Here is a 14,758-nt window from a genome sequence, read left to right on the forward strand (position 1 = left end):
TGTGCGGCGGCACCGAGGGCGTCGCGGCGCTCGGGAGGGCCGTTGGCTGCTCGGGTGGTCATGCGGCGCGTGCGCACGAGCTGCACGGCGGCGAGGAGCGGCACCAGTGGGCGAGGCGGGACGAGGCGGCGACGGGCAAGGAGGAGTTCAGCACGACGACCTACCTCGGCGACGTGACGACCTACGTCAAGACGACGAGGCCCATCGTCAACCCTGGGTGCGTCCGTCTCGCCCGGTCCTGGGCTCGCCGAAGCGCTCCTCGTCGAGCGCTGCGGCCGGGCCCTGCTCGCCCGTGTGTACGCGCCGCTCACTCGCTTGACTCCCTGCAGCGGCTACACGTTCGGCACCCTCACGGGCTACGTCCCCGTCCCGACCACGACCGCGTCGTCGACCGCGGCCGCCGTCAACAGCACGTCCTCGTCGCCGTCCTCGCTCGAGCCCCCCGCCCCTTCGAGCGCGTCCTTCTCGCGCTCGGTCACGTCCCTCCCCGCCGCACCGACCTCGTCCTCCCCGCCCTCGTCCGCCCCGGCCTCAGCTTCGAGCGCGCCCGACACGCGTGAGCCCTGGGCCTCGCGCGACGCCGACGCCGACGCCGCCGAGTCGTCACCCGCCGCCACGCCGTCCGCCGCTCGTCGCCTCGTCAAGCGCGCTGCAGCGCCCGAGCCGGCGTGGGACTTTGCCGGCGTCGATGCGCACTTGCTGCACCGCCGCGGCGAGGACTTTGAGGCGGCCGAGGGCGAGGCGGCGTCGTCGCAGGTCCAGATACAGGAGCAGGAGGAGGCGACGGTTACGGGCAAGGAGGAGTTCAGCACGAGCACGAACCGGCAGGGAGGGGTCGTGACGCTCGTCAAGACGACGAGGCCCATCGTGCGTCGTCGCGTTCCCTCTCTGTCGCGCTTGTTCCGCTACGAGCACGCACACTGATACCTGCTTCGCGTTGCTTGCACAGGTTAACCCTGGCGGCTACGTGATTGGCACCCTCGACGGCGCCTGGGTCGACGTCGCCCGCCAGACGGACCGCACGACCCTCCCGCCCTCGCCGACCTCGACCCTCGCCGCCGTCACCTCGTCGTCGTCGCGCACCTCGGTCCTCGACGCGGCTCCAGCGTCGAGCGTCGACGCGCCGACGACGACCGCTGCCCCGGCGCCGCCGGCGCACAAGCGCGCGCACGACGAGCTGCGCCGCAGGAACGTGGTGCAGCTGGCCTGAGCGGGCCCCTCGTCCGCGCCCTGCTCGACGCCGCACCTCGGTGGCAGTCGACGTGACACGCTGGTCGTCGTCGTCGTCGATCCCCCCGTCGCCCCTGTCTACACTACCCTCTCTCTCTTTCCCCTTCGTTCCGACCGCCGTCGGCTCTCGGACCCGCACTTTTAGTTCGCCCTCGTTCCTCGCTAGACTTGTCTCGAGCGCCGGTCGCTTGCGCGTGTCTCCCCTTATGCAACGCACTCGAGTGTATTCTGCGACGCGCGCGCGGGCCCCTTGCGAGAGACGATCTCGGACTGCGAAAGCCGAAAGGTCTCGACGACGACGCCCAGGCCTTGCACACGGTCGGCGACGGGCTCAGCTCTCTGCGCGCGCGCCCCTGTGCTGCTGCTCTCGTCGACAACGCACACGAGCAAGGACGAGCAGGGCCGAGCATTTCGCACCGCGCTTTGATCCGCGCCCGACCCCGCCCTCGCGCTCGCCTCGCTGCACCATCACCACCCGCGTCGACTCGCTGCCGACCCACCTCTCGACCCACGGCACCGGCACCCTCGAGCTCTTCGTCCCTGCACTCGACACGACCTTGGCCACCTCGCAGAGCCCGTCTCGAACCGGTGCGTCCCCTGCATCCCTCTGCGCGACCTCTGTGGGGGGCGCGAGCTGGGGCAGTCCGGTCCCACCCTCCTCGGCGTCGGATTGCGACGGACGCCCGGCCAGGAGCACGAGCAGGGTACCTCGAGCGACGGAGCGGCGCAGCGAGTGCGATCCTGACGGCGAGGACCGTCAGGCCGCGTCGGATCCCGGAACCCGATCGAGGACGAGGTGTCGGCAGCAACGAGGGCGCCAGAGCAGCCTGCGGAACGAGCACCTTACTGACGACCCTCTCGAAGCGTGCGACGCAGCCGTACCTCGTTCGCCCCAAGCCGTACCGAGTGCCACCTCGTACCCGCGCCTCCTCCCTCCGTCGACTCGGTCGACCTCGGCTTGCACAACCCGCGCCCTCTACCGGTTCAAGGCCCGCCACCACCTCGTCCTCCTTCACCTCGCCGACCCAGCTCCCCTCCTTCCTCCCGCGCCGAGAGCGCCCCCTCCTCCCAATGTCGGCGTCGCTCAGCGGCAACTTTCCCCTCACGTCGTCACGGCGACAGCGCCGTCCGTCGTCGGGCCTGTCGTACTCGTCGCCCGACGTGCCCCAGCTCCACTCGATGCCGACCCGCGTCGAGTCGCCCCAGACACACCCGCCCCAGGCCGGGCCCTACCTGCACGCCCACGCGCACGGCCACGCCCACGGCCACGGCCACGGCCACGGTCACGCCGGCGCCGGCGGCACCGCCGTCGGCCTGCACCCGTTGACGCCCATCTCGAACCCGTCCTCGAGCTCGCAAAGGTCGGCGAGCCCTGGCGGCGCGGGCGGCGGCGTCGGCAGCGCTGCGGCGAGCAGCTCGTCGCTGTCGCTCACGAGCGTTTCGTCGTCGTCGACGAGCCACACGACGACGACGGGCATCTCGCGCGCGAGCTCGGTCCGCTCGACGTCGTCGGTCCAGGCCGTCCCGATGCGCAAGCCCCAGCGAGGGCCCGTCGTGCCCCGCATCGTCACGCGCGGCATGAACGCCCTCGGCGCGTACGGCGTGCCCTCGTCTGCGCCGAGTCCGACTCGGCCCCCTCAACCCGGACAGCAGTACGTCGCGACGGGCTCGTCGTCGTCGCCGAGCGGCAAGGGCAAAGCGCGCGACGACTCGACCGCGGGCGGCGGCGGCGGCGGCGCCACTGAGCGGCCCTCGATGCCGGGTTGGCGTCGCCGCCGCGGCGACGGCCTCTCGACGTCGTCGACGACGACGACCACGCGCGACCCGCTCCCGTCACCCGTCCACGAGGGCGGCTCGGCAAGCCCCTCGTCGCCGTACCCGCCTCCCCTCGCGCCCGACGGCGGTGGCGGGCCCAACGAGGGCTGGCGCTCGCCCGGCGCAAGGGTCGACAGCCCCGCACGAGCGACTTTCCCCGGCGGCGAGGAGTGGGCCCGCCCAAAGTACGACCGCTCCGACTCGTCGCGCCGTGACGACGTCGTGCGCGTGCGCAACTCGAGCTCGTCGACGACGACGACGCTCGCCAGCGTCAACGGCAACGGCACCGGCCGTCCCGGGTCGGGCTCGTTCTCGCCGCCGCGCTCGCCCGCCGCGGCGGTGCACCCGGGCCGCCCCGTGCGGCACGAGCGCGAGCTGAGCTCGGCGAGCGGGAGCACGGCGGGCCCGACCTCGCCGCGCAGTCCGAGGGTCGGGCGCATCGGTGCCGGCGGCGGCGGCGGCGGTGGCGGTGCGCCAGACTGGGGCGCGGTCGGCGAGGCGAGGCGAGTGAGCGCGGGTGCGGGCGCGGCGGGCCGAGGGTCGGGTTCGCAGTCGAGCGCGAGCGCCGAGCGAGGGAGCCCGCTCATCGGCATGACGCCCAACGCGATGGGCGTCGTCGGGAACCGGAGGAGCACCGAGGACTTTGAGTTTGGCGAGGTGCTCGGCGAGGGGAGCTACAGCACGGTGCGTCCCTCGCGCTCTCTCTCTCTCTCTCTCTCTCCCTCGTCTCGGTCCCTGGCTCTCCCCGACCGCCACTGACTGGCTTCGCCGCGCACACAGGTCACACACGTCACGACGGTGCACCCGCCGTACCGCCAGTACGCGCTCAAAGTCCTCGACAAGGAGCACATCAAGCGCGAGCGCAAGACCAAGTACGTCCTCATCGAGCGCGACACGCTCAAGGCGCTCGACGGCCACCCGGGCGTCGTCAAGCTGTGGTGGACCTTCCAGGACGAGTGGAGCCTCTGTGCGTCTGGCGTCCGTTTTCCCCTCGAGTCGACTTGCGCGGCGAGGCGACTGGGCTCGCCCTCGTCGCGCTGCTACGAGGACTCGTCCTGACCCACTCTCTCGCATACAGACTACGTCCTCGAGTACGCCGAGAACGGCGAGCTGCTGCACTGGATCAAGAAGGTGCGCCCGTGCTCGTTTTCCTTCTGCTCCCTCCCTCTCGAGCGACGCCTGACCTCGACTCGCCCGGCCGCAGTACGGCTCGTTCGACCTGCGCTCGGCCCGGTACTACGTCGCGCAGATCCTGAGCGCTGTCGGCTTCATGCACGAGAAGGGCGTCATCCACCGCGACCTCAAGCCCGAGAAGTGAGTCGCGCGCTCGATCCCCGACCCGGCGGTCGCTCTTGCAGCGACTTGTTCTGGTTCAGCGTGACCTATCGCGGGACTTACACTCCCTCGCACCCGCAGCATCTTGCTGGACCAGACGATGCGTGTCAAAATCACCGACTTTGGCACGGCCAAGTTGCTCAAGCAGGACGAGATCAAGGCCGGCCAACCCACAGACGGTGCGCCCTGCCTTCCTCCTCTCGCTCGCCCCTGCGGCGCAGCGTCCTGACCCTCCTCGTTGTCCGACAGACCCGCAAGGACGGCCTCGAGCGCGCTCGTTCGTCGGCACGCCCGAGTACGTCAGCCCTGAGATCCTGAGCGAGGGTCGCGAGTCGAGCTTCTCGTGCGTCTGCCTCTTTCTCCCTCCCTCTCTCTCCCTCGTCCTCGCCATCTCACTGACCCTCGTGCACGTGCGCAGGTCCGACTTTTGGGCGCTCGGCTGCATCCTGTACCAGGTCCTCGGCGGCCGGCCGCCGTTCCAGGCCCGCACCGAGTACCTCATGTTCCAGAAGATCGTCAACCTCGAGTACGAGTTCCCGCTCGGGTTCCCTGCCGACGCCAAGGACCTCATCGAGAAGCTCCTCGTGCGTCTCGAGCCCTCTCGGTCTTGATCCTTCGTCGACGACCCTGACCCTCCCTCTCTTGCGCAGGTTGTCGACCCCAAGGCGCGACTCGGGGGCGACCCGGCCAACGGCAACGGCATCGAGGCCGTCATGGCGCACCCGTTCTTCACGTCGCACATCCCGCCTCGCGCACCCTCGCCCGACGAGCAGCGCCGGCGCGACCGCGCCGAATCGGAGCTGTCGACGCCGCCGTCCGACTCGGTCGCGTCCTCGCTCCGCAACGAGCCAACCTCGGCCGACGAGTCGACCTCGACGCCGGCGTCGTCCGTCCTCGCGTCGGGCAAGCGCGACGACCGCTACGTCATCAACGCCGGCGACAGCTTTGCGGGCCTCACGCTCGGCACGCCCGTCGACACGCCGCCGGCGTCCAACACGCCGCGCGCGATCGACCACACGCCGCACTACCCGTTCGGCCAGCCCGAGGAGCCGCTCGACGCGCCCATCGACTGGTCGACCATCTGGACGATCGAGCCGCCACAGATCCACACGGGCCTGACGCCGCCGGCACCGACCATGCGCGGCGAGTTTGTGCTCCTCGGCGGCGACGGCACGTCGTCGTTCGCGCCGTCGACGATGGGCACGGGCCTGACGGGGCAGCAGTCGTGGAGCGGGTCGGCCAACGAGCCCGCGTCGGGCTCGGGCTCGCAGGAGGGCGGGTACCCGGCGTCGGGGCAGCGGCGGCAGGACGACGAGGACGAGGACGGGTGGGAGGAGAACGGCGACGACCGAGGGTCGATCTCGGACGACTACGCCGAGCCGGGCTCGCCGACGAGCACGAGCGGGCAGGACCTCCCGCCGGCCTCGACGTTCGGCGGCGGCAAGTGGGGCAACGTCCTCCTCCCGTCCGAGTCGATCCTCCTGTGCTCGCCCATCCTGCAGCGCCCGTCGGCAGCGCGGCAGGCCCTCCTGCGCAGCAACCCGCTCAAGTTCCCGCGCTCGCTCCTGTCGACCTCGTCGTCGTCGTCGAGCGCCTCGCCCGGCGCGTCGCCGCACAACGGCACCGTGCCGCTCCCGGCCCCGTCGCCGCCCATCAACCCGAGCAACGGCCTCTTGACGTCGGGCGCGCCGTCGCCGCCGCTCGCCGCCGGGCCGTCGCCGCACCTCGGGTGGAAGCCGCGCACGCTCCTCCTCACCGACTACCCGCGCCTGCTGTGCGTCAAGGAGGCGCCCGACAAGCTGTCGGTCAAGGCCGAGGTCTTCCTCGGTGCGGCACTGCGCGGCGGCGTGCGCCGGGACGGCGTGTCGGCGTTCATCGCGGTCGAGAGCCGCGGCAACGACGGCAAGGAGTTTGTCGTCCGCACGGTGCGTCGCCCTCGCCCTCTCTCTCCTTCCCTTCTCTCTTTCGAGTACGCTGAACTGACTCGTTCTTCTCTCGCCCCCAGTCTGCACGGTCGCTCAAGTTTGCCGAGCCGCACGGCCAAGCGTCGCGGTGGATGCACGAGCTGCGCGAGGCGCACCGAGCGGGCCTCATGCAGCAGCCGCCAGATGAGACCTGCGCACGCCTCGCTCCCCTTCGTCGTCGTCTAGCCTCCCCCTCCCACCCTTCCTTCCCTCCCTTGCACTCCCCTCGCGAGCTTAGCCGCTAGATGATCTTGTCGTCCCTCGCCCCTCGCCCTCCCCTACCTCTCTCGCACTGCATCGCGACCTTTCTAGGTTGCCCTCGCTGTCTCTGCTTCCGTCTCGCGCGAGAGGAGATCCGCTAGGACGAGAGCCGCTCTTGTCATCGAGCGCGAGTCGACCTTCTCAAGTCGACGCTTCTCTTCCCCCGTCCCGCTCGTCGCTCGTTTTGAGCTTCACGGCTGCCGCGTCGGCTTCCGCTTGTGCTCGCGCCCTCGGCTTGCTCCGGACCGGCGTCGCACACGCCGCTCGTCGCGGGGCGGCCCCAGCTGGCCGCTCGCGTTCGTCTCGTCCGCGGACTCTCCCCGGTCCGTCCCTCGTTCCTCTCGCTCTCCTTCCTCCCAGTCCAGCCGCTCACCTGCCACTCTCGACGTGCCGCAGGATGAAGAAGATCTTCAGCACCAAGCGCGGCAAAAATGGCGGGCAGGCGTGGGACGCAGCGTCGGGGGCGGGCCAGTTTGGCGCGTTCAGCGGTGCGCCCTTTGCTCTGCTCCTCCGCCTGCGCCTCGACATGCGCGTGAACTGACGGCCCTCGAGTGCGCAGGTGCAGCTACGCCGCCGTCGCTCATGGCCCGAGCCGACTCGTCGCACGGCCTCGTTCGCCCGACGCCGACTTACGGCACCCCTTCCCCTCAGCCGCCCTACCCGACCCCGCCAGCAACCATGGCCTCGCCGCCCATCCAGTACGACGGCGCGACGAGCCGCATCATGACGCCGACGCTCGCGCCCCTCGCCATCCCCGGCGGCATCATGTCGGAGCGCGCCGCCACGGGCACGACGAGCACGGTGCCGCAGGTCGTCGCGCAGGGGCAGCAGGTCGTCGCCGAGACGGATTCGGGCGCGTACGTCGCCGAGGTCGAGGGCAAGCTGAGCGTCGGGATCGACTTTGGGTGCGTCCGCCTCTCGCGCGATCGTGCTCCTTTGCGTCGCCCGCGTCGGGTGGACGTGGGGAGCTGCTGTCTACGATGTCGCTGGGCGCACACGAAGCGCAGCACTGACACCTGCTCGCACTCGCAGAACCACGTTCTCGGGCGTCGCCTTTGGGTCGAACCGCAACATGAACGGCCAGATCCGCTGCATCTTGAGCTGGCCCGGCTCGTACGAGACGTACCGCAAGGTCCCGACCTGCATCGCCTACTACCAGCCGACGCCGTCGAGCGAGGCCGTCATCGTCGCGTGGGGCATCGAGGCCAAGGCCATGACGCTGCGCGAGGGCTTCTTCAAGTGCGTCTTCCTGTCTCTCTCACGGGGCATCTCGTTCTGGTACTGACGTCCCTCTTCGTCGTGCAGGGTCGAGTGGTTCAAGCTCTTCCTCGACCCGACCGTCCTGCGCGAGGGCCGCCTCGCGTCGAGCGCGCGCCTTCCCGACCTTCCCTACGGCAAGGAGCCGATCGATGTCGTCACCGACTACCTGTCGTGCCTGTGGAAGTACGCCAAGGAGCGCATCACGGACGAGATCGGCTCGGTTGCAGACTTGGGTGCGTCCCCCTCCTCCTTTTCCGCCTCGACTTGTCGAGAACGACGTTCCTGACCTCCCCTTGCACGCGCCTGCAGAGGCGGCCGATGTCATCCTTACGGTACCGGCGGCGTGGGACGCGGCGGGGTGCCAGATGATGCGCACGGCGGCGATCCAGGCGGGCATGGTGCAGAGCGCGAGAGGCGGCGACCGCAACTGGCGGGAGCGACTGCGCATCATCACGTGCGTCCCTCTCGCCCTCTCAGACTTGACCGTCCCGACTTGACGAGCGCTCTCCTGTCGACAGCGAGCCCGAGGCGGCGGCCATTCATGCGTCGACCCTGAGCAACCTTCTCAACCTGCGCCCGTCCCAAGCGTTCGTCATCTGCGACGCCGGCGGCGGCACGGTCGACACGGCGGCGTACAAGCTCATCGGCCAGCTGTCGAACCTCGAGATTGCCGAGATGTGCGCACGGACCGGCGCCAACGCCGGGTCGCTCTTCATCGACTTGCGCTTCGAGGCGCTCGTCAAGAGCCTGTGCGTCCTCTTTTCTCTCCCGGTCTATCTTCTGCTGCGTGCCTGACTGACCCTGTCGTGCCCATGCAGTCTGCGCAACCACCCTGTTCACCTCGACGAGGCGTCCCTGCTCGCCTTTCGCCACGCCTTTGCCGAGTGCGACAAGCTCCTGTTCTCGACCGCCGACGACGACACGCACTTCCGTTTCAACTGCTTCAACATCGAGGACGCGCACGACCCCGAGTGCGGCCTCGAGTACGGCGAGCTCGTCATCCCGGGCAGCGTCATCCGGCGAGACGTGTTCGAGCCTGTCGTCCGTGCGTCCGCTCTCTCCTCTCCTCTCGCCGTTCAACTCCTCGCCCCGCACTGACCTTCCCTCGCCCATCTGCAGAGCAGGTCCTCGACCTCATCGAGGTCCAGCTCGCTAAGGTTCCGACGACGCACCAAGGGGTCCAAGCGCTCATCCTCGTCGGCGGTTTCGCCGCCTCCGAGTACCTGTGCTCGCGCGTGCACGAGACGTTCAGCGCGCGCATCCCCGTCATCGCCAAGCCGAGGGACACGGACGTCGCGACGCTCCAGGGCGCGGCGAGGTATGGACTTGGGCTCATCGGCGGCAAGGCGACCGTGTCGAGCGTCATCAGTCCGAGGTGCGTCCCTTCTCTCGCAGTTCATCGTGTTCTCGGAGGGGCCTTGACTGACCTTCTCGCCCTTGCAGGTCCTACATCATGAAGTGCAAGCTGCCTGCGTCCGACGAGGACCGTTACCAGCGACCGGGTCCGTCTCTCTCTCTCTCCCTCTCCACCTCGTCGACGAGCCCGACTCTGACTGACTCGAGCCCCGTCGCAGGCTTCATCGTCCGCAACGACGCTGGCATCGAGGTGTGCGAGAACCGCCTGAGCTACCTCGTCGCGAAAGGAGGTGCGTCCCGGGCCTTTCTCCCTCTCGAGCTCGAGCGAGGCCTGAGCGACATGAGATGACCTTCTCAAACTGCAGCCGTCCTCCGCAAGGGCCAGCGCCTGCGCTCTCGCTACTGCAAGGTGGGCAGGCGTCTCCTCTTTCGCCCGTTGCCCGTCTATCGATGCGCGACGAGCTCGAGCTTGTGGAGGGTGTCGCTCACATCACCGTCCCCTCTGATGCAGTTCTCGCGCTCGCCGCAAGACAGCGTCTTTACGGCCGTACTCTATGTGTCGGACAGCGACAAGATCTACCGCTACACGGACGAGGGCCCGATCGAGGAGCTGTGCCGATGGAGCGTCGACCTGTCGGCGCTGCCGTCGTGGGCGCGAGCGGCCGAAAGCGCGACCGGCAGCTTCTGGGTCGAGTTCGATCTAGCCCTCGTCGTTGATTCGGCCGAGGTACTTGGCGTGCTGCTCACGGACGAGGGAGAGGAGGTGGGTCGGGCACACTTTGAGTATCTCGGCAACTGAGCGAGCGGGCCTCTCACTCCATCCTTCTCGACCCGGCTCTCTGGCGCGTGCGAGACCGAGAGGGAAAGTGAAAACGACCGTGCAGTGCAAGCGACCGACTCGACAGACCTCCTCACGCTCCTCCACCTCGTCAACTCGCCGCAGCGGCACCCACCGAGCCCCGCCCCTCCTCGTACAGCCTCGCTCGCCGCTCGTCGCCCTCGTCCCACCCGCCCCGCCCGTCCGCCCTCAGCATCTCGAGCGCGGCGCACACCTGCGCGCCGGCGAGCGCGTGCGCGTCGAGAAAGTCGGCGAGGCCGAGGAAGGATGCGCGGGCGTGGGCGAGCGCTGGGGCGCGGAACGCGAGCGGGATGGTCGACAGCTGGCCGGCTGCGGGACGGCGGGCGCGTGGGCGAGAAGGGGTCAGTGACTGGGTCGAGAGGGCAAAAGAGCGAAGGATAGTCGTCGAGAGAGAAAAGAGAGAGAGGGCGACGCACGCATCCACCTCGCGAGAAACTCCTCGGCCGCGACGGGCAGCTCGTCGACGCTCGAGATGCCGGCGCGCGTGCACATGCGCGCGAACGACTGGTGGTGCAGCATCGTGTCGTCGTCGTCGTCGAGCGAGTAGGGGCACGCGGTCGGGTCGAACGGCGGCGGGACCGACTTGGTGCAGTAGAGCGAGTGCGCGTGGGCGACGAAGAGCGAGGGGAGGGTGCGGGTCTGCGACGGGGCGGTCACGACGAGAGGAGAATAAATGCGGGCGCAGAGAGAGAGAGAGCACGCGAGGAGGAAGGGGACGCACCCGCTTGGCGACGGCGAGCGACTCGGCCGCGGCCTTCTTCCACGCCAACTTGCGCTCCTCCTCCGTCCCGAGCCCTCCTCCACCCGAGCCCGAGCCCTCCTGCACACCGCCGCCGCCGCCACCCCCTCCCGCCCCCGAGTCCTGCGCCGCCCCCGGACTCGCCGCCGCGAGCTGCTCCCTGAACCGCTCAAACTCCTCGACGAGCCCTCCCGTCCCTGCTCCTGCTCCTGCTCCTCCCGCCCCGCTCGAGCCCTGCTCCGCCTCTGCTCCGCCCGAGCCCGCGACCAAGCCCGCAGCACGCTCCCTCAGGCGCCGGCTCCACTCCTGCGCCTGGGCGCCAAAGTCGGCCGCGCCGTGCTTGCGCTTGACGCCGCGCTGCAGCTCGTCGCCCGCTCCTCCTCCTCCTCCTCCTCCTGCCCCTCCCTCGACGCCCTCGGCGCCCTCGTCCTGCCCCTGCGCGGCGTCATCGAGCGAGGACGCTGGCGGGAACCCGCCCTGGATGGACGCGAGCGCGGGGAGCCACGCGTGCGCCGCCGCTGCCGCCGCCGAGGTCGTCGGATCTGGGTGTGGGTGTGGGTGCTGGTCGGGCGTGTGCGCAGCGCCAGGGCCGGCGGGAGGGCCGGGCGAGGGCGAGGGGAGCGTGTAGATGGACAGGGGGAGGAACGACGGCTGGGCGCTCGTGCTCGCGCTCGAGGAGGGAGGGGGAGGGCGCCGAGCGCGGGCGGCGAGGGGTAGTAGGGCGCGGTGCTGAGGCTCGTCGGAGGCGGGAGCGAGGGGAGCTGAGGCGGGACGGGGAGGTCGAACGGGTGCGCGGTCGTCGACGACGACGATGCCGAGGCCGATGCGGACGCGAGGGCCGGGTCGAGCTCGAACGGCTGGTGGTGGTGGAGCTGCTGGTGGTGGTGATGGTGCGGGTGGTGGGGGTGGGAAAAGACGTGCGCGAGGGGCTCGTGCGGGTGCGAGGACGAGGACGAGGGCGGCGGCGGGTACGGCGCGATGGGCGGCAGGTGCGCGATCGAGACGGGCGACTGAGCGCCTGCGCTGCCGCCCTTGGCCGCCATGCGCTTCTGGCGCGGCTTCTTGCCGACAGCGGCCCCGCTCGACTCGGCGGCGCCGCCGCCGAGCGCCGTCGACGACGACGAGGGCGAGTCGACGCCGGCGGGAGCGGGCCACTCGTCGGTCAGGGCGAGCTCGCCGCGGAGCGAGGCCTGGATGACCTCCTTGCCGCGCGGGTGGTCGGTCACGCCGCTGAGGGCCGGGGTCGAGAAGGTGTAGACGAGGCCCGACTCGGACACGACGAGGACGAGGCAGTCGGTGCCGGTCAAGGTCGACAGCTCGTACGCCTGCGAGCGAGCGAACGCCGCACACGGACTCGAGTCAGTCGGCGCACGAGGAGAGCTCGTGGGGAAGGAGGAGGAAGAGCGAGCGCGAGGGAGACGCACCTTTTTCATGAGGCCGCTCTTGCGCTTGGTGAACGTGACGTGACGCCTCGGTTTGTCCTCGATGAATTGGATCGAGATCTTGCGGCGGCCGACGCTCTGCGTGTTGCGCTTGTTCGGGTGCTTGGTCGTCGTCGTGCCGGCGCCGGCGCCGCCTGCTGCTGCCGACGAGCCCTTGCCCGTGCCCGACTCGCCGTCGCCCTCGTCGTCGTCGTCTCCCTCCCCCTCGCCGTCCTCGTCGCCCTCTCCCTCTCGCTCTCCCTCTCCCTCATCCTCGTCCCCCTCACCGACCGCCGCCTCCTCCCGCTCTCCCGTCCCCTCGCCGCCGCCCCCCTCCCCCTCCCCCTCCCTGACCACATTCGCCCCGCTCCTCTTCCTCCCACTCATGCGCCGCACGCCCGACGCAAATTTGGGCTCGACGCGCCCGGCACTCGCAGAAGGGTGCGGCTGCGCGGCGCGCGACGTGGCCTGCTCGGGCGCGGCGGCGAAGCGCACGCCCGTGAGCGGGTCGCGCGTGAGGGTGCCTTTGACCATCGCTCTCGAGGTGGAGGTGCGGGTGCGGGTGCGGGGTGCGGCGGTCGTGCGCGAGAAGAGGGATCGGTCGCGGGCGGGGGCGAGGGTGGGGGAAGGGCGAGGCGAGGAGGAGGAGGGGGAGCGGGCGTGCAAGTGGGACCTGTGGGCGGGGCGCAGGGGCATAGTCAGTGTTGCGTCCTGGACTCGCAAGACGGAGCGGCGGACTCGCCCGCACACGCTCCAGGCGAGGACCGAGGCTCGAGAGATGAAGACGCGGGGACGGTGTGGGCGCGGGCGGGGGGGCGGGCGAGCGCGCACGCGAGGTGGCAGCAGGTGCGCAGGCGACGGTGCGGGCGCTGCTGGTGAGCGAGATGCGCGTGAACCGAGAGCGGCGAGAGCGAGAGCGCTGAGCGGAGCGCGTTCGCCCGCGAGATCTCGAGGCGGACCGAGTCTCGCACTTTCTCTGCTTGCGAGCCTGGTCTCCTCGAGTGCGTGCGCGTATGCAGACGACCTCGCTCTCAGCTCCCAGCTCTTACTCGACGACTCTGGTGCGCACGCCGGCTCTCGTCGAATCTTCCGAGTCGGGCACCTCTCGCGCACCTGCCCCTCGAGGGAGCACCTCGCACCCACGCGCCGCCGTACTCGGGCGACGACAACGTTACGACGACCGACTCGACCAAGGGCGCGGACGAGAAAGAGGACCCCGCGAGTCGAACGAGGGCAAAACGCGCGGCGGCAAGTTACAACCACAAGGGGGGACGACGACGACGGGGGTTGCACGCGGACTCTCGAGAGCGAGAGAGAGAGAGAGAGGTCGGGGGCTGAGAGGCAAAGCAGCGAGTAGGGGGAGGACGAGGACGAGGAACGACGAGAGAGACAGGGAGGGGGAGGACTCAGAAGCCCTCCTCGGCCGAGCGGCGCACGAGCCGCCGCACCTTCTTGCGGTAGCCCTGCGGGTCTTCGCGCACCTCCTTCTGTGCATCCGGACGACGAGAAGCCACGTCAGTCCTGTGCGCTCGAGAACAAGAGAGAGACCGACGAGAGAGGCAGAAGAAGGGGGGACGCACCGCCGCGTCAACGTTGGCGGGCGAGTTGATGTCGGGCGTCTCTTGCGACAGGAGCGAGATGACCGAGATGAGCTGTGTGTCCCGAGGCCGTGTCAGTGCTCGCTCTGGCTTTCGCGCAACACGAAGAGACGAGCCGCCGACGCTGAGCGTCCTCGAATCGCCGCAGGCCGCCCGACCGAGAGAGAGAGAGAGAGGGGGGGACGCACGATCGACTCGACCGTGTGCACGGGCAACCACCGCTCGCTCGCGTCCTCGTACCCGTACTGGTCGACGCCCGGCTCGTGCAGGATCGAGATGCACAGCTCGCCGTTCTTGTAGACTGGGCGGGTCGCTCGGGGCCGGGTCAGGTCTCGCTGTGCATCGCGCTCGAGAGAGAGAGAGAGAGAAGGGACGCACTGTTGGGGTGCCACATCTCGGTGAGGAACTTCATCTTGGGCGGGCGCAGGGGAAAGTCGGGCGGGAACGACAGCAGCGCGCGGAAGAAGCCGCCCTCGTACAGCGTGTCGGGCGGGCTGTGTGAGTGGTACAGCCTGACGATCAGCTCCTGCGTGCATCTTGCGCACCCAGAGAGGAGAGAGGCTGGAGGACCCACCCAAAGATGGTGATCTCCCACTCGAACACGTTGTCGTCGTCGACGAGCCCGGCCGAGAAGCCCTCGACAGGGTGCTTGCGGAGCTCTGTGTGTGCCCGTCGAGCGAAGCTGTCAGCCCCCTCGTTCTGGGTGCGCGCGCGCGAGCAGCGCCGAGCGGGGTCCTCGCCGCGCCGACGCGACGCGCGCGTGCGGGAGAGAGAGAGAGAGGGGGGGGAGGGTAGGGACGCACGGTTGAGCTGTCGGGTGAGCTGTAGCGCGGCGGACGAGGTGGCCATGCTGGGGTTGGGCGGCGAGTGCGAGGCGGCCCGGCGGAAGATGATGAGGGGGAGGAGAGATGAGACGAGGA

At 69.9% G+C, this 14,758-nt stretch overlaps 5 protein-coding genes across 5 annotated transcripts; 3 read left to right on the forward strand and 2 right to left on the reverse strand.

Annotated features, from left to right (window-relative positions):
* Positions 1-17: 17 nt before the first annotated feature.
* RHOBADRAFT_56128 (uncharacterized protein) lies at positions 18-1,380 on the forward strand (the record flags this gene model as incomplete). Its single annotated transcript, XM_018418202.1, has 3 exons — positions 18-217; positions 330-867; positions 950-1,380. Coding segments are annotated over 3 exons (999 nt in total), but the record flags the coding sequence as incomplete, so codon positions are not given.
* Positions 1,381-3,505: 2,125 nt separating this feature from the next.
* RHOBADRAFT_39733 (uncharacterized protein) lies at positions 3,506-6,667 on the forward strand. Its single transcript, XM_018413648.1, has 9 exons — positions 3,506-3,729; positions 3,826-4,012; positions 4,124-4,176; positions 4,250-4,359; positions 4,462-4,559; positions 4,630-4,723; positions 4,799-4,964; positions 5,031-6,305; positions 6,386-6,667. The coding sequence occupies exons 1-9, from the start codon at positions 3,637-3,639 to the stop codon at positions 6,587-6,589; spliced, it is 2,280 nt and encodes a 759-aa protein (XP_018268036.1). The 5' UTR covers positions 3,506-3,636; the 3' UTR covers positions 6,590-6,667.
* A 624-nt stretch (positions 6,668-7,291) lies between these two features.
* On the forward strand, positions 7,292-10,020 carry RHOBADRAFT_39736 (uncharacterized protein; the record flags this gene model as incomplete). Its single annotated transcript, XM_018413649.1, has 11 exons — positions 7,292-7,510; positions 7,638-7,844; positions 7,911-8,098; positions 8,175-8,319; positions 8,384-8,614; positions 8,684-8,910; positions 8,985-9,240; positions 9,309-9,367; positions 9,440-9,511; positions 9,587-9,630; positions 9,733-10,020. Exons 1-11 carry the CDS (start codon positions 7,329-7,331, stop codon positions 10,018-10,020), a joined length of 1,899 nt encoding a protein of 632 aa, XP_018268037.1. The 5' UTR covers positions 7,292-7,328.
* A 1,980-nt stretch (positions 10,021-12,000) lies between these two features.
* Positions 12,001-12,330, reverse strand: RHOBADRAFT_735 (uncharacterized protein; the record flags this gene model as incomplete). The annotated part of the gene is made up of 2 exons (XM_018419185.1): positions 12,001-12,144; positions 12,244-12,330. Coding segments are annotated over 2 exons (231 nt in total), but the record flags the coding sequence as incomplete, so codon positions are not given.
* Positions 12,331-13,398: 1,068 nt separating this feature from the next.
* RHOBADRAFT_66976 (uncharacterized protein) lies at positions 13,399-14,718 on the reverse strand. The gene is made up of 6 exons (XM_018419135.1): positions 14,642-14,718; positions 14,413-14,497; positions 14,217-14,350; positions 14,027-14,139; positions 13,821-13,892; positions 13,399-13,727 (listed from the first exon to the last, which is right to left on the reverse strand). The coding sequence occupies exons 1-6, from the start codon at positions 14,685-14,687 to the stop codon at positions 13,647-13,649; spliced, it is 531 nt and encodes a 176-aa protein (XP_018268039.1). The 5' UTR covers positions 14,688-14,718; the 3' UTR covers positions 13,399-13,646.
* Between the last annotated feature and the right edge of the window lie 40 nt (positions 14,719-14,758).

Source organism: Rhodotorula graminis (assembly GCF_001329695.1).
Source record: "Rhodotorula graminis WP1 unplaced genomic scaffold RHOBAscaffold_17, whole genome shotgun sequence".
Lineage (NCBI taxonomy): Eukaryota > Fungi > Basidiomycota > Microbotryomycetes > Sporidiobolales > Sporidiobolaceae > Rhodotorula > Rhodotorula graminis.